General features: G+C 45.8%; 1 protein-coding gene across 1 annotated transcript in view; it reads right to left on the minus strand.

Annotated features, from left to right (window-relative positions):
• Positions 1-16,207: 16,207 nt before the first annotated feature.
• The window catches only part of LOC142564906 (uncharacterized), a 42,082-nt gene continuing 30,882 nt past the window's right edge, over positions 16,208-27,407 (minus strand). Inside the window, exons 6-7 of the mRNA XM_075676107.1 lie at positions 22,445-22,510; positions 16,208-16,382 (exon numbers count right to left, since the gene is read on the minus strand). Of these exons, the coding sequence (XP_075532222.1) occupies positions 16,278-16,382; positions 22,445-22,510 (171 nt within the window). The 3' untranslated portion in view covers positions 16,208-16,277. The remainder of the gene's footprint in view (positions 16,383-22,444; positions 22,511-27,407) is intronic.

Raw genomic sequence — 27,407 nt, forward strand, 5'->3', positions numbered from 1 at the left:
ATTAATAACATTTTCGTAACCAAACGAAAAAAAAAAACACCCAGAAACGCTTGTTTGGATCGGTCCATTGGCAGCACGTTAATATTAAAATCACCCGTTACAATGAGGGGAGTGCCAAGCTGTGTAAGAAAATCCAAAATACATTCAATGAAATCTAATAACATGGATACAACACCGGCTGGAGGCCTGTAAATAACCACAAATATAGTATTCGCACACTTGATCATGAGGGATTCATAGTGCTCGTGTATTACAGAAAACTCAGAAATTACATCAAAGCATAGATCGTGTTGTACATAAATAGCGACACAACCCCCTTTCTTGTGTTTTCGGGACAGCGAAGAGCACTTATAGCCTGAGCCGTGCAGCGTCGTATTCGTCGCGGAACCAAGTCTCAGAGAACGCTAAAGTATCAAATTCATGCTGTATTTCATGTAGAAGCATGCAGACAAATTCGTGTTTGCTTTTTAAGCTTTGTGCGTTCAAATGAAACAAAGACATGTGTTTTCTATCACGTAACTCTCTGCTCTATCTGAAGGAAAGCTTGTCGTAGTACTTGCTTTCCTGAAAAGGGATTGCCATCTTGAAGAATGCGCATAAAAAGCCATACTTCTAGATTATCTTATTCTGTCAAGGCCATCCATTGTGATAACCCTAATGACTCGATCACGAGGACCACGACGCACGAAGAATTTTCCATTCTTGTGCCAGGCGAACTTGTACTCTTTTTCAGCCGCCCGCGTCTTCATATGCCAGAAAAGCTTTTTGTTTCGTGCTGTGAGGTTCTTATTCAGGTAAATTTTTTGTTTTGATTTTCTCAGTTGCGTTTTTTTCCCGAGCCAAGCATCTCTGGTCGCGCAAGTTGTGAAGCGAACCAGTATAGGTGCGACTTTTTCTGGTTTTTCTGTACCGATTGTTTCATTTTCATCGTCAATTGAGTCAGCCCTGACTTTCAACGGAATGCGGTGGACGGCTTCAATGTCCTGTTTCGAAAGCTTTGGAAGCTCGAGATCATCCGCTAAGCAGTTCAACTTTTCTAGCAAGTTTTCATTGACATGATGCGGCAGACCATCTACTTCCAAATTCAGGCGTCTCCCTTACTGATCGATGTCATTGAAGTCTTTCCTAAGTTTGTCGATTTCTTGCTCTTTTACCGTGATCTCAAGTTTTTCCACACGCTTTCGAAGGCCTGCAATGTCTGAACTTTGCTGCTTCATCTCAAGGATGACCTCATCGTATTTTGTAGCCATTTCCTGTATTACTTGTTCAACGCTTGTCACAGTTTCTTTTATTTCTTCCAAGCGTCTATCTTGACTTTCATTTCAAGCAGCACAGCAAGCTTGCTGCTTATTTCTCACATTTCGTTTTTTAGGTTCAATTCTGGTCCTTCGTCGTCATTTGCTGTGCTCGGACTGCTTCAGGTCCTGCCTGTTTTGCAAGTAACGCATTTCCAAGATTTCAAGGCGGTTTCAGATTTTTTTCGGTACACGCTTAATGTTACTCCCGAGCATGTGCCCGCATGATAATTAAAATCACATTCACGGCATGATAAGTATAGCTCATCGTCGTGAAGCGGTTTGTAGCAAATAAGACACTCCGACATGATTTAGTTGTCACGTCGAAAAACACGATCACTCTGCAGCAGTGGTAGCATCAGACCGTACGAGTACAAGTTGAAAAACAACCAAGCTGTGAAGAAAGATGATGCTTGCTCAGAATCAGAGCAGCAAGACCGAGTGAAGCCACTGCTGCCGAGTGTGTGCGGGCGCCTGCAGGATGTCAGCGTCCTTTTGTAGAGGCCTACGCTGACGTAAGGAGCTGGTTCTTTCTTGGAGCCAATGGCAGTCTTCTAGGTCACGTGATGCGCCGGGCTCTTACCTGGTATGTGACGCGTCAGTTCCCGCGAAGAAAGATGAAGCTTGCTCAGAATCAGAGGAGCAAGACCGAGTGAAGCCACTGCTGCCGAGTGTGTGCGGGTGCCTGCAGGATGTCAGCGTCCTATTGTAGAAGCTCGCGCTGACGTAAGGAGCTGGTTCTTTCTTAGAGTCAATGGAAGTCTTCTAGGTCACGGGATGCGCCGGGCTCTTGCCTGGTATGTGACGCGTCAGTTCCTGTGAACAAAGATGATGCTTGCTCAGAATCAGAGCAGCAAGACCGAGTGAAGCCACTGCTGCCGAGTGTGTGCATATCATAATAGTTGGGCTACAGCAAAAAGCATTCAAAATGACACAAAAAGTTCAAAACTTCACACTCAACTCTTAGGACGCTTGAATAATACATGGGTGGTCATACAAGACAAATAAAATTTGACTCGTCCTCCCGACCCTGTGAAAGCGGATGTCCAGCGAAGCTGGTGAAAACGACCACATACAGATGCTGTGGGGGATACGCAATCCCTTAATGCTTTAATGTAATGGTAACGTAAATGACTGATTGAAAACAATAAAGTGTGGCTGCTCTTGCTAATGGCAGGGCGAGATCGTCAATTTGTTTTTAATTCCTCTACTTACTTTAAAAATTATTTATGCTCATCTACTTAACTGTTGTGGCCGCATCTCAAAGGCAGCTTCTTCATATAAAACCACAGTGTTGCATTTCCTTACTTACTGTCTACCTGCTGCTAATGAAGTTTTGCTTACTTTCAAAGAAAGTGTTTCATAGAACTGCTCCACCGACAAGCATTGTTCTAAGGTTGTGGCAAAGCGTCATTTAGTTCTCAAGGATGCACCGACAAAGCTTTGTTCCAAGCTTGTGGCATAGAGTCCTATAGATCACAAGGATGCGCTCCCCTCTCAATCTGTTCTCTTTGTAGTGCTAGAATTCAAAGCAAAAATACCTTTTTTCATAACTAGCTAATTCTATGGTCACAAGAAAATTTGCTAATTTTGATGTTTATGTTGTCAATAACGCGTGCGTGCCACTTCAAAGCACAGTGGGACGTCACGGCAGACATGCCCAGGCACCTCGTTCCTTTATTGATTTTGGGACTCTCGTAAATCAATCAATTACTGAAGTGCGATAAGCTGAAATTCCACGCTATTACATTGTTTTGAAAGTTCTATAGCAGTAAAATAGGACCTAGACTGCCATGGAATCTGCATTTTCTGCGGATGCAAAGAGCGCCTACGCGAAGCACTCGATGGCGTCGAGCCGAGAACATGAAAAAATAAAGATGAATGCAAGCGAACTGGTGGAAAAGGTTTGAAGGTTTGAAGGTTTATTTCCGCAACTGGTGTTGCGAGGACAGCCAGGGAAAAAGCTGTATAGACAGCTTGAGAGGTCCTGGCTTCCTCTTACAGTGCAGCATTGACGGCGGCGGAGTACAACAACAAACAAAACGTGAGGAGAAAACAAAAAAAACAAAAAAAAAACACGTACGTTCGGTACAGAGAATGAGACATGCACGTTCAGTACGCAGTACATTGTACTTGTACAGTACAAAACTGCACGAACATTTGGGGCAATTCTTTCAGAGAAATATTAGATAAATCAATATTCTCGTAGCAGTACAAATGGTTCAGAAGTGTCGGTAAGGTATGCTGCAACATTTGTTTGCCATAGTTTGTGCGGCATTTCTTAACATTCCAAGGTTCTGCTGTGCAGGTATCATACACAGTTCTGCTCTGCTCTAACCCAGCAAGTCTAAGCAAGGAGTCATCATTTTTCATCATGGCGAGTTTATATTTATAGCACAGTCTGTAGTTATACATGCACTTCATCTGTATAATGTTGTGTTGATGGAAAAGGCCGGCAGTGTGGAAGAAATACGGCACTTTACATGCAATGCGTATAATACGTTTTTGTAAGACAGTGAGTTTGTTAATGTTTCCAGCTGTTGTTGTTGCCCACACCATACATCCGTAGTTGGCTATGGAAGAGAACAAAGAGTGGTAAAGTAACAAGTTAACTGATGTAGGAAAATTAAAGCAATTGCGGCGCATGATACCAACTGTTCTGGAAAGTTTCTGAACTACGTAATTAATATGATCATTCCACGACATATCTGCTGCAAAGTAAACGCCCAGAGTTTTCACAGACTGCACAAATTCTATTCTGGTAATGTTTAATTCAATTAGAGGAGGTTCAAAGTGTTTGTGACGTGGGTGAAACATGACTGCTGCAGTTTTGCTAACGTTAATTCTTAAGTGATTATCAACCGCCCAAGTATTTATTTCTTTTAAGGTTTTATTAGCTCGATTTGCGAGATCAGCAGTTGAAGTACCCGAAAAAAACAAGCTGGTGTCATCTGCGTAAATTATGTACTTAGCAGTGCTGTCGATGTGGACAATATCATTGACATAAAGAACAAAATGAAACGGACCCAAAATGCTCCCTTGCGGAACGCCGGAAGCTACCGCTTTCAATTGGGAGCATTCACCGGCAATACTAACAAACTGAGACCTATGTCGCAAGTATGAGGCAATCAGCATATGGGCTATGCCTCTAATACCGTAATGATCCAATTTTTTAAGCAGCACAGAGGGATTAACAAGGTCGAACGCCTTTGAAAAATCTAGAAATAATCCTAGTACCATGTTTCTTGATTCAAAATTTTTTAGTATGAATTCTTTTTGAGCAAGGAGAGCTAACTCAGTAGATCTGTTTTTACGAAAGCCATATTGAGCTGTAGTGATAATGTTATATCTTTCAATAAAACAAGATAGCCGTTTAAGAACACCTTTTTCGAGGCCTTTTGAAAACACAGGTAAGATGGATATCGGGCGATAGTTTCCCACTACATTTTTGTTCCCTTTTTTATATATTGCTATAACTTTTACCCTTTGCATAAGACGCGGGAAAACGCCGGAAACAAAAGATAAGTTGAAGATATGGGCAAGGCAAGGTGCAAGAATGTCGATAGTAAATTTTATGGGCTGTATCTGGAAACCTGACGCATCTGTAGCTTTACTATTATTGAGTGATAAAAATTCTGTAATTACTTCATTTACTGTAACCGGCATTAGAAATATTGTTTCGCTATTTCGGGCACTCATATTAGACAGATTTACATCGCTGTTTGATGTGTCCGCAAAAGAAAGAAAGTAGTCATTAAAGGCATCTGCTAGGTCAGCACCTTTTAATTCAATCCCTTCATGAATAATTTTTGCGGTCAGTTCGGAAGAATTACCAAAGATAGATTTTAAAACCTTCCAAACTTTTTCGGACTGTCCACCAGTTGAATTGAATCGCTTATAAATATATTGCTTTTTAGCGATGCGAAGTTTCTTTGTAACGAAGTTCCTAAATTTTTTGAACGTTTTCAGCGCTTCAGGACACCTACTTTTTAAAAACGGTCTGTAAAGTTTATCTGGTTTTCTTATCAATTGCAACATATCTTTGTCGACCCATGGTTTTCTACTTTTCTTTGATTGGGAGAATTTCTTCAGTCGAAAGGAAGCATTATAAATGTCAGTAAATATCTCTAAAAATTTTTCGTATGCTTCATCAGGGTCGGTTTCCTCAAAAACATGTTCCCAGTTAAGAATAGATAAGCGTTCCTTGAACTCGCATAACGTCTGATCATTTATAACTCGATAAAATGACGTTTGGTCCGGTTGTCGTTGGGAATTCGGAGTGAGATTGACAGATATGAAAATTGGCATGTGATCACTCAGAGCATAAGCGATGGTGCCAGATTTCAAGCTATCTGTTTTGAAATTTGTTATGAAGAGATCTAAAAGTGTTTCTGATTCTGTCGTATTCCGTGTAGGTGACATGACATTTTCACAGGAGTGAACGTTAAGTAAAGTATTGAACTCGATTGTTGTGTTATTATTGGCCAGCATGTCAATGTTAAAATCGCCACCTAAAATTAACTGATATTGGTTCGTGTTAACAAACTCTAGGAATGAATCAAGGAATAAAAAAGCTCAGCAGAACTGCTACCCGGTGGACGATAGCAGACGCAAAATATCCTTGTGCCAGACTTGACTGCCAAGACTTCGTAATGGGGCGTGATACAAGAAAATTCAGGCAGCATTTCCGATTCCATAAGATTCGAAACCAACATTGCAACACCACCTCCCCTTCTTATGGATCGGTTCATATAGAAACACTTATACGTCGTTACAACATAAACGTCACCTTCACAAGTAAACCACGTTTCCGAAAACATAACATTGAAACGAGTTTCCACTTCGCCGAAAAAACAGTCGAGTTCTTCTTGCTTATTTTGGCCAGATCTGAGATTAACGTGAATACAAGAGCAGCAATGAGGATCATCAAGCTTAATGGAACTATGGAGGTCAGAAAGAGGAACTAATTCAGTAAAAAGAGACATTGAAGAAAGAGTGCCGCGTACTACCGCACATTACTGGCCTCACAACTGGTCTAAATCTGCTGCACAACGAATGACAATCGCAGGATCGTATTGTTTCCTTCTAATGAACACTTTTCCATTCCGGCGCCAAGCATACTGGTACTCATTCTCACCTGCCCAAGCCTTTGCATAGCGCAACAGCTCACGACTTTGACGCGTCATGTTTTCAGTGACTGAAACATCCGATTGAGCATCTCTTAAGGCTGTCCGCTTTTGAAACCACACGTCACGAGTTAAGAGCTTCCAAAACCGTACAATATTCCCGGGCACCTTTCCTGGCTTTGAAGGAAGTCTGTGCACAACATCGACGTCGTTCGAAGTGAGCTCTGGTAAATTCACAGATTTTGCTACATCATTTATCTTTTCCATCAGATTCTCGTCATTGGTCACAGGTATGCCATGCACCTCAAGATTCAGCTTCCTATTTCGCCACTCGAGGTCGTTCACAGTCATTTTCAACGACTCCACATCGTCAGCGTCGACTCTGGTCTCAAGGGCACTGACACGTTTCTTTAAGGAACAAATTTCTTTATCATGTTTCACTTGTTGCTCAAGTATATCATCGTATTTTTTGACATTAGTTCGATGGATTTCTTCACTTCATTGACTTGGTCAGGCAGGCCAGCAAGAGCATCAAGTTTTTGAACTATGCCGGCTAAACAGCTAGCTAGGTCAGGCTGCGTACTGGGTGCGTCAGAACTTCCTGCATTTGCTTTACGACAGTCTGGACATCGCCACGCTTTGCGACCTTTCTCGCCTTTTCCCTTATATGTTGACAGAGAGACACCAGAGCAATTGACGAGATGGTAGGTGTACTCACATTCGATGCACTTGATGGCGAGTCCGTCACTTGGCAGACATTCTTTGCAGGCAGGGCATGTCTCCGGCATATTAGCCTTGGTATAGCTTATGCAACATACAGGTTTAAAATGGGAAATCTTTCTCCTAACACTACAACTGAGAGCACGGTAAAAAACAAGGCAGCAGCGAGCAACACGGCAGCAGCAGCGGTGGTGAAAGAAAATGGCAAGTAGGAAAGTAGGTTTTTCACCAACCTGTAAGGCGAAAACAAAGCAGATAAGGGGGCGTACGATCACCACCGTCGCTGCTACTCGTGTGACCCGCTTACAGCTCGGCCGACAGAAGAGCGGTGGCGCAAAAGTCTGTGACGTCACACTTGGAGCTGTCCTGAGGCCGGGGCAGCAGGGTTCGTCGTTGAAATCTGCAGATGCAAGTAATTCACGGAAGCTGAGCGTCGGTAGGCACTGGAATGTCCGCCTTCAGGACAGATCAAGGCAGCGTACTATGGCAGCAGGCAGTCAGGGGTAACCAACCTGTAAGGCGAAAACAAAGCAGATAAGGGGGCGTCCGATCACCACCGTCGCTGCTACTCGTGTGACCCGCTTACAGCTCGGCCGGCAGAAGACCGGTGGCGCAAAGGTCTGTGACGTCACACTTGGAGCTGTCCTGAGGCCGGGGCAGCAGGGTTCGTCGTGGAAATCTGTAAGGCGAAAACAAAGCAGATAAGGGGGCGTCCGATCACCACCGTCGCTGCTACTCGTGTCAAAACAAAACATACACCGTTGACAAGGCGCATAACTCGATGATTTCGCACCATTCTTAGGCTCCACTGGCTCCACCCCTATCTTATTTCAGATAACACATGTAATCGCATGCACACCCTTAAAATTCTTTATTATTATCGCGCCAAAGGCTCCTATATGATTTCAGATAGCGCAAATGACGGCCTCATGGCGTATCAGCGGCCTTGCAGCAGCGCGGCGTCACTCGATCCTGAAGAGAACACCACAGCAGAATACATTATCGCCGATCCCACCGCCCCTCGTTGCTACAAGCTCGCTCACACGCCATGTACTAAGCGGCGTGGCGGAAACCAAATATCTTTGAATACAGTACAGCTAGAATGGTTTCACGTGACATAATTTTGCGCTCAGTAATAAGGCTAACTCAATCGGTTCTCGAACACAATACCAAAACTCGTGGCGTACCACATGGCCTCTTTTAGCTAGCACCACATAGCTGCCTTAGGTAACCAAAAGCGGGCTGTGAAATTAAACCAGGACAAAACTGGTTTAGTACCACAAAGTTCAGTACCACAATTGTAATGCTGTACAACAGATTATCGTAACGGAAGGACTGTAGAACGAATCAAAACTAGAAAAGAGGCGCGCGGAAGTAACGTACAGGCGCTGTACGCATTTCCGCGCTTTTGTTCACCGCGTCGCAATGGACGAACAAGGGGAATTTGAAACACTCATTCAACTTTTATGTCGTTGAGCAGGAGGCGATCATTGCGATGTTCGAGGCAACAAGCCCATAAAAAGCGAGAAAAACTGAAGAATATTCCAAAGATGTCGCAGCGAAGCACACAAGCAATGCAGCAAACGCAGGAACCTCCAAAGCAAACCGCGTGCACAAACTCCCGGAATGTGCCGAAGCGTCAACAACGCAAACGCGCATCCATACAAATACATCCATACAAATAGACGCATGTATCATCATGAATTGTAATACTTAATAGGAATGTTCTAATAATATGTGAACGCTTAACAATTGCTGCAATTTCCAGGAGTTTGAAAATTTTCTTCTTGTCTTCTTTGATGAACTACTTTCTTTATCGTAGTTACGCCGTGCACCAGCTGGAGCTAACGGAGCGCGCAGGAAATGACGCCAAATTCAATAATAATAATATTTGGGGTTTTACGTGCCAAAACCACTTTCTGATTATGAGGCACGCCGTAGTGGAGGACTCCGGAAACTTTGACCACCTGGGGTTCTTTAACGTGCACCTAAATCTAAGCACACGGGTGTTTTCGCATTTCGCCCCCATCGAAATGCGGCCGCCGTGGCCGGGATTCGATCCCGCGACCTTGTGCTCAGCAGCCCAACACCATAGCCACTGAGCAACCACGGCGGGTGCCAAATTCAAGCGTCGCAAACACCGCGTCATGAGTGCGCGCACGGTTTTCATCGTTTGGATAAAGAAAAAATAAGTAATGCGTAAAGAAACCACGCGAACTGAACGATTGACCTGAAAAGCGCAGAATTGTTGCTCTTTGGTGTTGTTAGTTGGGCATCATGGCAAACCACAGACGGCCTGTCGTCCCGTTCTTTAAACATCTGTGAGAGTGCTTCTCCACTGTACGATTTGTCACCGGTAAAGTATGGCAGCGCAGATTGTGCTTGGCGGCCGAGCAGATTCCCCGAAAATTGGCTAGCACCTCGTCTATGTCACAGAATAGACTTCGGCCACCATGTAAAATATGAGAACAATGTCGTAAATATCGGCCGAACTTTCCGTTTCATTCAATTGTGCGCTAAGCTGTAACATTTAGGTAAAACGCACCCTTTAAAAACCTTGTTCACTACTTCCTCCGCCGCACCCGCCGTGGAGGCGTAGTGCCAGCGGCGTCGCGCCACTAAACCTAGTGCACGGGATCTAATGTCGTCTGCGGCGGCTGCATTTCGATCGGGGTGACATGCAAAATAGCCCCTGTAGTGTGCGTTCCGGGCAGGTCGGAGAACCCCAGGTGGTCAAAATAAATCCACACTCCCTTACTACGGCAGGGCTCATAAACATGACATGTAAAACCGCCGACTTGAATTTTGTTAATTTGCTCCGCCTTCTTGCCCATATTTAACTCGGAGCCAAAGCTGTTTTCTGACACACAGCCAGGGTGCTGGCCACTTACACTGGGCGCCGTTGGGAATTCAGGATGTGTCCATTCATCGGTGGTTGGTTACTGCTTGTAGGGATGTCTGTATTTTCAAACTGCATATATATCTATATGTAAGAAGAGTGCGCGTATGTCTATATATACATATATATATATATATATATATATATATATATATATATATATATATATATATATATATATATATATATATATATATATATATATATGTATATGTATGTATATATATATATTTATATATACACATGTATATATATATATGTGTGTGTGTGTGTGTCTTTGTGTGCACGTGTGTGAGAGCGCGAAGGGTGTTTTATGTAACTTCAAGTATCAATGAGAAAATTGTAGAGCGTCAAGAGAAACGCCCGATACAGCTTCCTGTTGCTCAATTCGCGATAATTAAAGGTTTTTCCGAGGGTGAAAAAAGCCCGGGAATACACGCAAAGTGCCTCGTGTGGCCAGTCTCACGGCATTTTTGCGTGAATTTGCGGGCTACATTCACGCTCGGAAAAACGCATTTCTCATGTTGCAATTTATTGATTGTAACTGGTGTCATCGAAAGTCACATCAGCTTAGAGAGCATTCTAAAGATGACGCCAATTATGAGGTATGCGTTTCCAAAGTGTACGACAAAACGAATGTTGCACTTATTTTTGAGCCTCAATGCATAAAGTGGATTGTTGAAGTAAGTGGAGCAACAGCGCATTATGATTGCAATTTTTGCTGCGGACATCTCAAAACTGGCGCTGGTTGAAAAATACGTTCCAGGTAACGTAATTCGTTGCGTAAAATTATTGCTGGTGTTTAGCCATTGACAGTGCTTCAATAAGCACAATTTGAATGCGGGGACTATCCGGTGCTCTATTTGGGGCTCTACAAAAGCGCTCCTCACCACGTAGCTTGGCCGTATTGTACCCCGTGAGCGGGAATGCCGCTCTCCAGCCATGCCTTGCAAATAGGAAGCGTAGCGCTTTGATGCAGTTTAATATGACTGCGTCTGCTGCGTAACATAGATGACGCGGCCGTCTGAAGGGGCCGTGAAAAGCCAGCTCTTGTTGCAGCCTACTGTGCACTACCGCATGCCCTAAAGTGGTCATGGCGCGTGCCTCTATGAAAATGGTCATGACCTTCATGTTTCCTGTATGTTTCCTTCTTGCGCCGTGTGTGACCTTTATGTTTCCTTGTCCTTTATGTGAACTTGAGGAAACATACTTTGTGTTTACGGCATGTTTACTGATCCTTTCTTAGAAGTCGAGGAAACGAACTTTATCTTTCCTGTAGGATGTGTCCTTTGTGTTTACGGCGGGATGTTACTTGTGTGTGCATTCTATGTTACCTGGCTGTGTACTCCCTCTGTGTTTACGGCAGGATGTTACCTGTGTGTGTGTGCACTCTATTTTACCTGGCTGTGTACTCCCTCGAGTGCACATCCAGATAACATATAGTGCTCCCAGTGATTACCTTTTAACAAATCCTAGAGATAGATCATCTACATAAAAGATGTATTTACTTTTGGCGTATCCAAGTAAAAAAAATGGGGGGGGGGCATGCGCCTGCCTCCCCTTCCCTATTTATCTTGGCCGCATCCGATGCATTGACGGCCACGCGCCATCAACAGTACATACGTACATCAAATCCTCATGCAGTGAATTATCTCTCACGTCGAATAACGATTGCGCGGCGGCTGGAGACGCGGTGGCACGACGGCCAGTTTTCGATGGCTTGCGTTACATGACCAGAAAAAGAGGCGGACGCCTCCGGGGCCAATCCGCCGCTTTGCTATGAGCGTATATGAATATACAACCTACCGTTTAAGTAGCTGTTCGTGGTGTTATATTGGTTTCATGATAGCGTCATTACACGTAAATATAATACGTCCGTTACGATTGTCTCTGTATTACGTTCGTTAAAATTTCTTAACCGTGCTTTTGAAAACTGCACTCCCAGAAGCAAATGCGGGTCTCGGAGGCTAAATTCTCATGTAAACCGCAGGGCGGCGCTGCCGCAGTGTGATGTTTATGCCCGGTTAAATTACTGGATGATATATTGAGCTGGGCCACACGGGGGGGGGGGGGGGGGTGTTGGTGTGGGCGGTGCGAATGCTCGTTGCAGTTGGACGGTAATTAATTGGTATTTTAGAAGTGCATAAACAAAATGTGATCAGCATCGTGTGCATTAACCATCAGGAAACTTCTGGACTCTTGTAACGCTGTTAGTTGGCGTTATGTTTCCTGTGATAAGCCAGTGTCTTCCGTGTACGACAGCACCCGTCCGAGCTGCCTTTGTTCTAACCTGTCCGCGTTCGCTCTTGAAATATCTGGTACTGTGGCTTCGAATTATGGTGCGTGGAAGAATTTGTTGAAAGTTGTGCTTTCGTGTGCTGGTGTTCATCGACAATTCGAAACTGTTCGCGCTGGAGACATCGTCGTCGCGTGGTGCCTGCGAGACGAAGGAGCGTTCGCTGACCACATGTTCAAGGTAAGCAAGTCCGACGCTTGCGCGCATTCTCGCAGCTTATGGTTCATGCAATAAGCTTTGTGCACTGACAACAGAGAACTTTCGGAGCGTATGTTCTCCATGTTGCTGTGTACATTTAGCAAACCGTTTCACGATGGGAGTTTCCATGAAATGTATTATTTCTGACCGCTTACTTGCTTTCTGCAGTGATGCGCTACCACCGCTGATTGTTGGGACTGGATGGGCAAACATTTACGTAAATGCTGAAAGCTACTGTTTCCCCAGTAGTTTCCTGGCAAGAAATTCTTCCGTGAATATGCATTTCCGCAAGTTACATGTGCAATGTATGTCTATGTGCCGTGGGCATTGCGAGTTGGCTCACAACTACGGTGTTTGACACTTGAACAGATATTAGCTTGTGTGTAGATTATTTTATTGATAGTGTTCAGTTTGAAGTCCACCTTCACGAGAACTTGTCTGCATTGTTTGTGTTCTTCCACGTGCTCGCGTATTTCTCTTTTATATTGTAGGGCAGATATAGACCGACACAACAACAGCGAAATTTCTTTTTAATCGAGGCATGTCAATCAGACTCTCGTTTTCATTAATATTTTCATCCGAAGAACAGGATGTCAGCTCCTGCGATTGTTAAAGACAGTGGCTTGTAGCACTGCCTAATAAGGGCTGCGATTTTCTTGCGATGCTTTCCGCTCGATGTTTGCCACTCTTGTAATCCACCTTCCACGGCTGTCTGTTCTAGTTAATAACGATAGCGGAATGTCGGTCAGATCAATGAAGAAAAGGAGTGGCATTGGAAAAGGGATCGCTAGAAAATCGCGGCCTAGGTTTTAGACCGTTCATAATCGATTCTTCGTTTGATTTACTAGACATTTCAGCTTTGGTGATAATTTCCCAGTTAGTCTGATGTTTGCTGCTGGTTTTATTCCCGCCTGAATTTTACCATATAACAGTGTAACTACTTGAGATATAACTACGAGGCATGTGTACAAGCAGGCACACAAAGGTAGCACACAAAAATTTATTGGCCAGTTGCCTACTCCTAAAGGTCATGTAGCTGTCGCAATAATGTTTAAAGGAATTTGTGAGCAGTTTAATACCTGAGTGGATTGGCAGCGCAGTCTGTTTCAAACAACAATTGGTTAAAAGCTTCTGTGTTGGCCTGGTGTTTTATGAGCTATTTTTGACTGCTCCACGTTTCTTAGCTGTGTGCATACAGGTCAAGCTGTTCTTGCTTATATGAATATTTTTGAATAAGTGAAAAAGATTGGCTTTTGTTTTGCTTTTCAGGTGCCTTGTGAGCACTGTGAGTACCCAAGCACCACATTCCAGAGGTCTGCTGTGAACAGACGTGGCAAATTGAAGTAACATCCAGATAGTCCAATAAAATGTTCGTAGTTTTAGACAAACCTTTGCAAAGTATAGTCAAAACATTCTTCTAAAAGTGCAAGCACTCATCCAACCTGATCTTTCCATCCTAACATTACATTTTATATTAGTGACAAAGACATAACTAGAACAACAGCAGCACTGCAGTGAGGAAAGTACAGTGGTGCTCCAAATGTTATACTGAAATAATCTGTGAAGTCTAATTAGTTTGTAATTTTATAACAAATTGGCATGAATTTCTGTGCCATAGGAGAGTTCCAATCTGTATGCTGCATCATGTAGGGAACAGTAACCTTACAATGAAAACCAATGCAAAACGTTTAAACTCAGGAAAAGTTTATCAAATATAATATGTGTACACGGAACTCTTCATCTATGCATGCATACGTAAAATACAGGATTTAATCACTGCGGCCACATAAAGGATGCATAAAGGTAGGACACACGAAGGAAACATAAAAGCAGTGGCCAAATTTCAACATGGAGGAAACACAAAGAACGGTAACACAAGGGATACATAAAAGGAGGACACATGAAGGAAACATAAAAGCAGTGGCCAAATTACAGCATGGAAGGAACATAAAGAACATTTCCTCATGTGAACTGTGGGAAACATACAGTAAACATAAAGGACATAATCATTTTCATAAGGGTGGTCATGGAATAAAGTGGTCTAGGTGCGTACCGAGCAGGTCTATGCACCAGCATCCCAGTTGAACAGGTTGCTGCTTCCAGAGTTGCACACCTTCCAGATGTGTCGCCATCATGTTCGAAGCAGAATATGTTAGAATCCTTTCTATGCGAGTCCGCAGTGCAGCCATCATCGCCCACGCGATTTGGATGCTGCTGACGGTCTAGCATGGGAGAACTTAAAAATGACGGTATGTTTGACCTTCTGGAATTGTGAGCTTGCCCTAGAATGAGTGCGAAATAAAATGTGCTACTTATCACGCGGTGCAAGAAAACAGATTCGTGCGTAGTTATCTAGTGGACAGTAGCACACCAAAGGAATGAAGACACCCTGAACTGAACCCTAAATTTAGCAATAGCCTCCAAGTTTGGCTGAGTTTCGCTTGTCGTAGGCGCCAAAAGAGGAAATAGTGGCGTCAGCGTCGATATCCAGCTAAAGTTGGACTGTTCACCAAGGTGATGTTCAATAGGCGGAGCGTTGTGAGCACGCCCCATTGCACTGTAACCTTCGCCGTGAAAACCATTGAAGAAGCAGCACCACGAAGAAGATCAAAGGAATCTCTGACTGTCAATAGCTCTGCTTATAATGAACGCAATGAAATATATTTTTCGCCGCAAAGACTTCATAAAGTATTAAACTTAACTTCATCTGAGTCGCTGGACTTCGTTAAAAAGTGTGTAGGGGACCCTTTAAATCACCATAGTGTCAGAATACTTATAGAAACTTTACTATAGCCGCAAGGAAATTCGGAAATGAAAGAAAGAGAAGATGGGAGACGTTGCAAAAAGAAGAAAAGTGAGAGGGTGAAGCGGTGAATAGGCAAAGGCGACTAACGATTTTTTTCCCGGCAGGTCAGTGGAGGGGGCGCAGGTGCTGTCTACGTGAGACGTGTGCCAGTGTGATGTGTTCCGTCAGCTTAACCAGCGAGATCCCACGCACGGCCAACCACAGGAGGGTCATACCTCCATGTGCTCGGGTCAGTGGTATCGCAACACACCAAAAGCCTCCTGACGCAGATGCCCCCTGTGCTGCTCTGATTATGACTACCTATTCGGGGTGTAAATAACAGGAAATGTTTTGTTCCTGTCAGTAGTACGCAGCCCGTCTGTGATGCAATTTAGTATTCAATGCTACACATCAGTTTGGCGTGGGCAACTTGTGAATGCATCAGAAGCTATGCCGGTACTGCAGTAAACAATGCCAAATTTCCTCTTCAGAAGGCCAATATACGCACTTCTTTGTAAATTGTTGACACATCTGTTTTATGCGCAGCTGTGATGTAATCTCTACAATTTATATTCATAATGTCCTGACAGTTGTGACTGATAAATTTCTTTCTGTGTATAATGTCTTAATCGCCCGCGACCGGGCGCCTAAATAAAACTCTTTGTGGAATTGAATATTTTCTTGTAATTAATTTTCAATTTCGTGCTCCTTTGGTGGTAAGATTCGTGTTTGGTGCACTTGAAACGTTCCACCCATTACATATTGAGTGACGTGCAACAAATTTCAGCGGTAAGGTATACAAGCTCTCAAGAGTTTACTTTATTGGAATACAATTATTCACCAGAGATGAATACTCCCATGGCTGATTTTCAATAATAAAGCGTTCGAAGTAGTTGGTTTAGAATTGCAATGTTGAAAATTTATTGATTGCTGGCGCTTGTATGGAAATATTCTTCATTCAGTTCCATCCATACGTTAAGGCTACATTTCGCATTATAGTGAAGGCGTCGTCAAAGCCTTGTAGACTGGCACGCCGTTCTTGGGCAACTTTCACCATGCACATCTAGGAAATAAAGATATACAGACGTCAGGAACAGAAAAATACTCAAGTGTCCGGCATGTCCTTGACTAGCAGCCTTAAATTCACATCTTAACTTGCGCGCATGTGAGCTCAGGAAAAACACTCCTGCAGCTTTCTATTGCTTTCTTTTGCGCATTAGTACTGTCACGGTTGTGACATGTGAAGAACACAGTATAAGAAATATTTATCACCACCCTAACTTTTAATGGACAAACCTGTTTCACACATGAATATGACACCCGACGCACAACGGTTGCGGCGAGTACAGTCAGTGATCGTCGAAATGTGATCCGCAGGTCAAGTGCGTTGGCTTTTATACATGACTCGTCGAACGTTTAAGCGTAATCGCTTGTGACTGCTTGCCTTGCAGAAAATACTAAACGATTCGCGTTTTGCGTAGAATCAGGTTGCTCAAAGTTCGGTGACAACAGACAACGGATAGAATCCGCGATAACTTTCGAGAAATGCCCGATGCATGTAGGCGCAGCCTGTGCCAAGCGATAACGTTGAACATTTCTAAGCCGGTGAACAGCAAGTACTGGAGAAAGATGTACAAGTTCACGTGTCAGCATCACTAATTTATTTATTGTAATAATGTTCATTGCACATAAGGTCACACTAGACGAATAAGAGTGAAAATTCTGAAACATTCAGTTGGTACAGTCAAACTTTTTCAATTTTGTCCATGCACCAATGTCGGAAATAAAGTATTTCAATTGCTACGCCGGCCGGCACAGAAGGTTAGACGCTCCCATACAGCAAACACTGGCACGGCAACTCAGGCAGTCTAGCAGAGAGAGAGTGAAGTCAGAAGGGAAAGACAGGGCGGTTAAGCAGGCTGAGCCCGGTAGACTAAGCTGTAGTGGGGAAGAGGGAAAGGGGATATAAAGAGTAGAAGGAAGAAATGAGTTAGCAGTTTACGCTGTTACACAGACAAGCGTTCATCGCTGAGCCACTCACAAGCGCTCATTCAGACTGTTGCAGCTAAAAAAATTCTCTAGGGCCTTTGTGGCCTTGCACCTGCTAGATGCGCGTGGCCACGGGACCAAGATCTCCTTTGTGAAGTGCCTGTCGTGTAAGTGCTCCAAAGCTGTCCGAGGGGCAGTCCTCTCATCTACGTATGTGTGAAACGTCTACTCCCATGCGGCACAGTAACGTTTCTTCCAGTTTGTTATGACCAAGTAAATGTTCTAATTTATTATTCTGGTCCACGGCATATAGGCGCTGGTTCATGAACTGTGGTGCGACCATTTTCGTAGTTTCCTTAGAATGAACATAGGTGGCGGGAGTGCCAGTAGAAGTCGCCCATACTTGTTTGCCAGCGCCATGTACGCCATCTCGTCGTTCCAAATTTCAAGCCATATCTCAACACACAAGATGTAATTCACGTTTCACTCCTCGTGAAGAGTCTGTTCTTGGCAGCAGATTTCCGGATGGATTGACCAAAGAGTGATGTCATCTGCATACATAATGTATTGTGTGTTATGCATCGTTGCTACCTTCTAATGCAGCGAAAAGAGGGTGATGTTGAGACTGTTGAAAAGGCCCAGTGCGAGTACAGATCCTTGTGGGACACCTCATGGGCCACGAACTGACCTGCTGCTTGGCCAGTCAGGTAAACGGAAAAAGTACGAGCGTGCTGGAAGGCTTTGAAGAATGTGCACACATGGTCGGGGACCTGAAGCAAATGGAGAATTGCAACTATTGCTTCGTGGCTCACATGGTCGCTCGCTTTGCATTGTGTACATTGTGAAAATGGAGCTAAATCTTCGGGAGTTGCCAAGGATGAGAAAGATAGCAGAAAGTTACGCAAGACCATCCTCAGTGTCCAGATGGGGACGGAACCCGACGTGGGCAGGTTAATAAATAGAGTATCGCTCAAGCCATCATGTAATACGCGTCACGAACATGTGCTCCATCAGCTTGCCTAACAACTAGGTTAGCGCTATTAAGTGGATGTGAGCGATATTCTCCAAGAGCTTACCGGGTATGGGAATGGGGACCATTTCTGCATGCCGCCAAGAATCACGAATGGGTCCTGTAGCCCAGGCTTCGTTTATGTCCCCCAGCAACATATCTAGAACCTTACAATCCGTGTCTTATACGGTGCGCCGTCTGGTCCTGGTGCTCTGCATGGCTTCGACGGGTATATTGGTGCTAAGAATTCCCCGTTGGGCAAGGCAGCTTTTATACCCTCGATGTTTGCGAGCGTAGGCGGCGTGCATGCGTCCGTTCGAAGGCAGTATTGAACAACAAAAGGAGGCTGTGCCATGTCCAAAACAGGAAAAAAAGGTGTGGGCGACATCTTAGCCAAACACTGCTGGTGCCTAGCCAAATGCTAAGAGGGCGCAGGCTGTGAGGTCCGGAGAAAGCCGATAACGCTACATTACTAGGGAGTTGCGCCAAATGTACGCAGTAGACGAGGAAGGGTCGAGAGAATAGCATCAGTCGTTCCAGCAGCCACGTTCTAAGTGTTGCTCAAGGCTTCGAGCTACAGCTGCAAGGCGTCGCGACTCCAACCGAAGGGTATTTGATGCAGGGTTGCTTTAGGCCGCAAGTTCGGCTTGCCGGCTCGACACCCAGAGAACAAGAAGTAGCAAATCTGGAACAGTGGGACGTTGCCATCGGGAGTTGGATACAGTACTCTGTGGACGCAATAACGTAAAGTTATTCCAATCTCTTCTGTTCGAATTCTGCAATAAACCCTCCGAGTCTGGTCAAAAACTTTTTTGGACCACCTTCACTTCGTCTGTCTGTCACGCGGCGTAACGAAATCCGCAATAGCTCCCCGTCTGATGTGACATGTACATATTGATTATGCATGATTGGACTGAACAAAAGAAAAATAGTTCTTTCTGATTCGACGCCTTTTCGCCATTAGAACTCGATGATTGGTCAAAATATTTAGGGCTGCAACCACTTCTCCTGTCTGTCACGCGACGTCACAAAATCACGAAAATTCACAGCGTCAAAGTGACGTCTCCGCTTTAAAGATGTATTAATATGCTGAACGAAAGTGATTTTTTTTTCTATATAGCCGCAGGCTGCGTCGTTCCGAAAGAAATAAATGATGGCTGCCGCCGATCGCTCAGGCACTGGCTTCTCGCACCTGTTGGGGAGCATGGGTTTATTTGCGTACAATAAAACTTATTGCTTGGCTGTGTAACGTTTTCGAGCCCTTTCCGTACGTTTACGACCTCACTCTGCCTATTACTTTCTGCTGAGGATCCGTTTTAGCAGCATTCTTAAACTCCTATTTCATGCCGCCGTGATTTTCGACTAGCAACCGCAAGCTAAGTAAGGCAAAGCGGACAAATCGCAGACGCCGGCACCACCGTTTACATTCAGTCATCGATTGTCATTAATGCACTGGCTCGGCCCCACCTAATCCTTCTCCACTTGAGCGTGCTCCTCAACTCTTGTCAGCCAATTAGTTAAGACAAGCCGCTCAGTGTAGGCAATGTTATTCGTTTTCCTAGTAAAGAAAAGTGACCTCCTATGAACGAGGAGAGCGTTTTATTGGTCTCTTCAGACTCCCGTACGGGCCACCGCCCGATGCTTGCGTCGGCAGTTACACAAGTTTGACGTCAGGAGATCGAAATAAAAATGTATTGGAATTGTTTTAGGTTATAGGGCCCTCTGATACCTCCCGTTGTCGATCCGAATCCACCATTCGATACAACCGGGGAAGGCGGCCTGTTCCTCCCGAAAATAAGCCAAGGTGAATCCGATAGTAGATGGCACCTCAGTAGTCGCGTTGACATAACTGCGACAGGGTGCTCCTTACTAGCCGTAAAGATAAGCCCAGTGAGTGTGGCGGTGCGCGAGAATGAGCACTTCGACGGGTAGGCACTGACATATTATTAAGTAGCATAAACTGGGCGCCTCACAAATGTGTCCGGCGCGCTCGTACCACGCGCAGTGGAAATGCCGTAACCCCATTTACTGGGAGGCACGTTAAAATTACCTGCTGCAATAATACAGTAACCAGTATATTTTTGCCTTAGATGCGCCAACAACAACTGCTTGCCATAAACTGCACGACCATGAAAGACCACGGGTCTGAAGAAGAGTGGATCGAACATAAGCTCTAGCCTTTCTTGCAGGGACATCAGGCGTAGCAGTCCTACGGTCCAACAATGAAGACGATGAGTATGCCACAAAACCTGAAATGGGTGGGAGGCGGATGGGTTCTTGAAGCAGTAGAGCCCAAACACGCAGCTTGCCATATTTGAGACGCTGGCCCAGCTCTCCGACCTTCCCGTTGATGTCGTGACAGTTCCACTGTAAAATGCTTTCTGGTGCAGTTTAAGACGTGGGAGCTTTCAAAGGTTTAGGATATCGATTACAACCGATATGAGATGCTTGAGTTGTCTCTCAACGAAGTGCAAGGGTTCATGGGGGGAAATAAAGTTCCACATAGATGCACCGTGAGCGATATAAGCAGGAACGGAGGTCGACGAAAATGCGATGACCACGTTCCGTGATGATGTTGCTGGAGCACTGTGCGGAGTTTCTTGAGACATTGAATTGCTTTTTCAAGGGTGGGCAGGTAATCGTCGATCTCGAACTCTTCGTTGGCGAAAGGAAGCGGCGTGTCTTCCATTTATTGAGACGCCCGTTGTTGTCCCGAAGTGGACGACCCAACAGCTGCACTATGTGTAGGTATGCCAGAATCACGTGTCGTACTTGCTGTTGTCACCTGACCAGCGTCCTCTTCCACCGACGCCGTATCGGCGTAACGGTTGTACACACGGGTCTACTTCATCCGTGGATCTTGATGGTACCTTGCGTGTTGCTGGCCGAGCTTTCTTAGCGGCCTTCAAGTTTTTTGGGATGTCTCGGATGTGATGTCATGATCGTTTGTTTGGCACAGGCCGCATCGTAACGATGATGATAAGTGAGGCCCGATTGTGTCGTCTTTGGGTGTGTAGGGGAAGGATAACTTAATGTGTCTCTCTTTGTAGCAGGAGTACCAGTACACAACTGAAGGCTTGAACGGACGCGGGCGCAGTACGCAGCCCTAATACGGGATACGTTCAAATGGGAAATTAGGACCTTGAAGCGTGATTAGGCCCGTACGACAGCCGCCCATGTAGCCAGCATGATCATTCCTGTATGCGCATTTCATGTCCTTTGTTGTGGTCAACGCCATTAACTACATAACGCCTGAATTGAGCACCACTGGCGAGGTACGCTTGTACTCGATGGACACATTCTTTTGAGAGTCGTATCTCTTCCAGTTGTTGCACCTTATAACCTAGTCCCAGAGAGTACACCCATACTGAGCCAGTACAGGTAGGTTTGTGTGGAGAGAAACCTGGAAATCTGGAAATCTCGAGGCAGGCGTCGAGAGTCGCTTGAATGATACGGTTGGGCACAGCGGATATATTGCATCTGGAACGAGGCTGGATAATCACTTCGTACCACGTTGTTGTTGGAGACACCGAAGGCGCGTGTGTCGGTAATGCGGGAAGGCGTTGTGGTTATCGAGGTATTTTGGCGGCGCTAAAGCTACATTCACATGTGATCGAAGGCCACTATAGCTTCCGTTTTGCTCTAGGCCGAGGTGTGCGCCGTGGTTGCAGGGCTGCAGGACTCCATGCTGGCGGTATGCATCCTCAGGGTACAATCACGGCATGTTGCCCTCCTACTCTAGACGGAGAGGCTACTGGCATGTAAGGCAGTTGCATCGCTAATGTTGCACGGCCTTGACTCAGCGGATGGCAGCACAATGAATGAAAGCAGCACAAGTCGGGATGAATGCCGCAGCAGGAGGGTGTAGATCGTGAAAAACCTACTAAATGGGGGCCAGTAGCAATTAGGAACCGCCAAAGTGGTCCCCAAACAACATGTCTTCAACAGAGGCAAAAACAACAACAAACGGGGCGAAATCCGGAGCAGCGGAAAAAACACGTCAGAGTCGAGCGAGCGCTGGCGTGGCATGGAGTTAGTATCAAAAATGAGCTTCCGACCAAGGTTTCGCTGTCAAGTACCGCAATGTGCCGGTTGCTTACTGTTTCGTAATTGCTTGTAACACTTACCAAGGTGTTTACTCCAACTTGTTGGTACGTATCAGGCAATTTCATTTTTGTGTATAATGGCGCGCTCTGTGGACAGAAAATACACAAGACACCAAATTAAACTTTCTAAAAGGCGTATTTTGTTGCAGAGAAAGCAAAAGTCTCCCGAAAGAAACTCTTATACGCAACAAGATAACGTCGGCCTCTGCCGTCGCAATCTTTGGCGTGTGTAATGAGGAAGCTTTCACACATGAGGTCCTCTCTAGAAAAATGGGAATAGACAAATTTTTATTGACGACTGTAATGATATTTATAAACATTGTTAGATTAAAAATAAATCAATCACTACAAACTGTGCAAAGCAATTCTGTTTTGTTCAAGCTTAAAAAACTTCATTATTCTGTCTACAAATATATAAATAAGCCATAAACACAATATTACAGCTCTGCTAACCTTGCTAATGTTGATACATGCATATTGCATGTTTCTTGTGGCCGATGCACGCGGGCGCCCCGACGAGGCTCACCAACGCTCTGGTTCTCGAACAGGCGGCTGAACTAGCCAGCGCTGAGGTTATCCTTTATATACATTGTAAATACTCTCCAGTTTTATTACTTCGTTCGCCTAACATTTTGGTGGAGGGTGCCGTTCTCCGTCCTCGCCAGGGAGCCCCGCTGCGGCTGCACTGTTCAGCTTTCCGCTATGGCTCCCGCTGACAACACCTCGTCTCCTTCTACTCCTGAGACACCGACACCAACGTACGTTACGGTTGCCAATCCCCGCAATCCAGGCAAATTCTGCGGCCAAGATAATCTCGACGTTCAGGAATGGCTCAGCCCGTATCTACGTGTTAGCCGAAACAACCACTGGGGCCCTAATATTATGCTAGCGAATGTCCTATTCTACTTGGGCGGAACTCCTCGTGTCTGGTACCGTCCACACGAGGACGAGATCTCTAGAGATCTCGTCCAGCTAGCTAAATCATACCAGCTAGCTAGCTAGTATGATTTCAAGGATAAGCTCGGCGAGCTCTTTGAAAATCCCACCTGTTGGCAGCTGGCTGCTAGTAAAGTGCTTGCTGCCCCAGTTCGGTCTTCTACAGAATCTTATGTCTCTTACATACATGACGTGCTCGCTCTTTGCCGGAAAGTAAACGAACAAATAGGCAAGGTTGACAAAGTCGGCCACATACTCAAAGGGGTCGTGGACGGCGCGTTCAACTTCTTGGTCTTCAACAATGTGTCCACCATCGACGTGATGGTCAAGGAATGCCGTCGTTTTGAGCTCGCCAAATATCGCCACGTCATTCCTCAGTTCTCCCGGCTCCCTAACATGGCTGCGACGTCACCTTGCGTCGACCTTCCCGCTTCCACACGCTTGAATGAGCACGTCGTACGTATTGTTCGACGCGAGCTCGAGGCTACAAGTCCTGCGCCATTCCATCTCCTCCCACTTGACCACACCATTGACCAACCAGCCCAAGCGGTCTCTCTTATTCAGGTAGTTGTGCGGCAAGAACTTGCAAACCTATGTTTTCCTGGTGCCTGCTCCGTTTCCCTACCTGACACCCGACCGGTGCGACTGCTACGCCTCACGGCAATCTGTATTCCCCTCCCAGATACCGCAAGCCTACCGAGTGGAGAACTCCGGACGACAAGCCCATATTCTTCCGTTGCCTGTGCATTGGCGACGCCGCTCATCACTGCCGCTCCTGTCGGACGTGGACGTATTCGCGCTCCTTCTCCCCGTATCATCGCCCATATGCCCACCCGCGCTGTTACTCGCCCCGCCGTATGCCTTCTACCTCTGACGTATCCGTCGATGCCAGTGGTCCTACTCACTCGCCGTCACCTCAGGGCCGTCGTTCCCCGCCGACCAAGCCATGCCGCTATTCGTCGCCGACCTACTATGGATCCTACCGGACGGACAGTTAGACCACGCAGCTCCTGGACGTAGTGCTGCATTAACTTCGTCATGTCCAAATCGTCTGTTGACGCTCCCACCGAACCAGAACCTACTAGATGTTCACGCCGACGGTGTCCTTTTGATGGCGTTAATAGATATTGGAGCCGAGGTCTCCGTAATGAGTTGTAACCTCCGTCATCTACTGGGGAAGATCCTCACGCGGGCTACTACACGAGCCGTATGCGTGGCCGATGGCAGCACAGTGACTGTTGACGTCACTGGAATGTGTACTTCCCGTACAAGTATCAAGGACTGTCACGTTCCTCGACTTTTTTTACTGTGCTGACTAATTGTCTCCATGTGCTAATCTGCGGACTCGACATTCTTCCGGCACATTCAGCTTTGATCGACTGTTTTGCCGGTACCTTTTCCCTCGAACTTCCTTTACTTGCGCATATTCCTACCGAACTGCCGAACAATTTTAGTACGACCACCTTCGTCCGCCTGCCGCCTAAAGCCTTCAATTTCGTTCATTTCCTATCATCTTTTCCTGTGCCCGATGGTGATTACGTCGCCACACTTGTTCCTGATGTCCTTTTGATGCGCAATATCACTGTGCCCCACTCCGTCGTCACCGTCTCCGATAACTGGACATGCCTGCTCGTCGTCAATTTTGGCCTGACAAAGGATGTTCTACCCCAAGGCATATCCGTGGCAACGCTGCGTGCTGTCGGAGACGACCACGTCTAGATGTTTTCCGTAGATATCTGGTCAGATTTTTCACCATGTCCACAGGATGCTATTTGCCCTGGCGCAACATTTCGTCCCATGATTGCTGCGGACATGTTGCCTGAACAAGTAACAGCTCTGTGCCGCCTTTTAGTTTCCTACCGCGACATCTTCGACCTCAGCAATTGCCAATTGGGCCAAACTTCGATTGTTAAGCATTACACAAATACTGGAATGTTAGTCCTATTCATCGCCGGCCATATTGAGTTTCGGCTTGAGAGCGTAATTTTACTCAAGATGAAGTAAACAATATGCTTGCCAACGGCATTGTTAAACCTTCGTCGAGCCCTTGGGCGTCGTCCGTGGTGCTTGTTAAAAAGAAAGATGGCGCATGGCGTGGTCAGTAGATTATCATCATCTAAACCGTATTACCAAGAAAGACATCTACCCCTTGCCTCCCATTGAACTGTCTCCCATCGACTGTCTCCACGGTGCCAACTACTTTTCATCAATACACCTGCGGTCTGGTTATCGGTAGATTTCTGTGGATGAAAAGTACCAAGAGAATACCGCATTGGTCACTCCTTATGGTCTATATGAATTCAAGGTTATGCATCCGGTATATGCAACGCCCCAGCAACGTTCATACGTATGATGGACTCTTTGCTTCAAGGATTCAAATGTTCAACATGCCTCTGCTACCTAGATGACCTTCTCGTATTTTCAGCTACGTTTGTGACGCACCTTGAGCGCTTATCAGCTGTTCTGCAAGCCTTCCGGGAGACTGGGCTCCAACTAATTTCCTCGAAGTGCCACATGAGTCGTCGGCAAATTACCTTACTGGGCTGTCTCGTCGATGCTTCCGGTAATCAGCCAGGCCTGGAGAAAATTTGTGCTGTCACGTCTTTTCCTGTACCTCAGTCTGTCAAATACGTCCGAAGTTTTGTAGGACTCTGCTCCTACTTCCGATGCTTCGTTAAAGACTTCGCAACGATTGCCTGACTCTCTTACTGACCTTCTGAAGAAGGACGTGCCATTTACGTGGGGCCCCACTCTAACTGCCCCGTTTCCACATCTCACCAACATTCTCACCATGACCCATATATTTATTTATTTTTTTATTTATTTATTATACCCTCAGGACCAAAGGCATTACAGACGGGAGTGGGTAATATAGGTTACAAAGACAATAAATACACTTTGACCCCTCCTCTCCTACAGGTACCGATGCCAGTGGTCATGGTATCGGAGCCGTCTTAGCCCAGCGCCTACAGGGTCAAGATCGTGTTATCGCATACGCTAGCCGCCTCCTCACAGCAGCGGAGCGCAACTATTCGAATAGAGATCCTGAATGCCTCACTCTTGTCTGGGCTGTTTCCAAATTTCGCTCTTACTTGAATGGCACGCACTTCTCTGTAATTCCCTACGCGCCACTTCACCACTTCACCACGCGCTCTGCTGGCTTTCCTCACTCAATCATCCTACCCGATGGCTTGGTCACTGGTTTCTGCGGCTGCAAGAATATTCCTATGCAGTAGTGAACACGTCGGGCCGATTACATCAAAACGCAGACTGTTTATCACGCTATCCAGTAGACGAATCGCCAGCCGACCCCGACCACGCTATTTAGTGAACGAACCACCCGCCGACCCTGACCCCGATACCGGCCGCTTGCGTTTTATCCGTTACTCAGCTGCTACACATTGCTGACGAGCAACGCCGTGATGCCACTTTGCGCGCCATCATTAATAGCTTGGACTGTTGGCGTCCTGATTTCTTTCTTCCCCTGTTTGTTCTCCAGGATGGTGTATTATACCGCCACAATGTAGGCCCCGACGGTCCTGCCCTCTGGTCAGCTGGTCTTCAAGAACTTGACGATTTACCAACGCCAGGTCACCTTGGCGTGTCCCGCCCCTACTACCGGATTCGCCGACTCTTCTGTTGGCCAGGCCTTGGCCGCTTGGTCCGGAAATCCGTTGCGGCGTGTAAAAAATGCCAGTGCGTAAAGCCACCATCGACGCTCCCTGCCGGGTTCAAATTCCTTCGGAGCCATTCTTTCGCGTTGTCTTGGACTTACTTGGCTCTTTGGCTTTTTCCCTCTATCCACATTTGGCACCAAGTGGGTCGCTGTGGCGACAGATTGCGCCACGCGCTACGCCATCACGAAAGCGCTTCCAACAGGCTGCGCCACAAATGGTGCCGATTTTCTTTTACGCTACGTGACTCTGCAGCATGGTGCTTCACACCATTTGCTCAAATATCGTGGTCGGAGATTTCTTTCTCAAATCATTGCCGACATCCAGCAATCCTGCTTCACCAAGAAATAGCTGACTGCGTCTTACCATCCACA

This window comes from Dermacentor variabilis, chromosome 11, assembly GCF_050947875.1.
Source record: "Dermacentor variabilis isolate Ectoservices chromosome 11, ASM5094787v1, whole genome shotgun sequence".
Lineage (NCBI taxonomy): Eukaryota > Metazoa > Arthropoda > Arachnida > Ixodida > Ixodidae > Dermacentor > Dermacentor variabilis.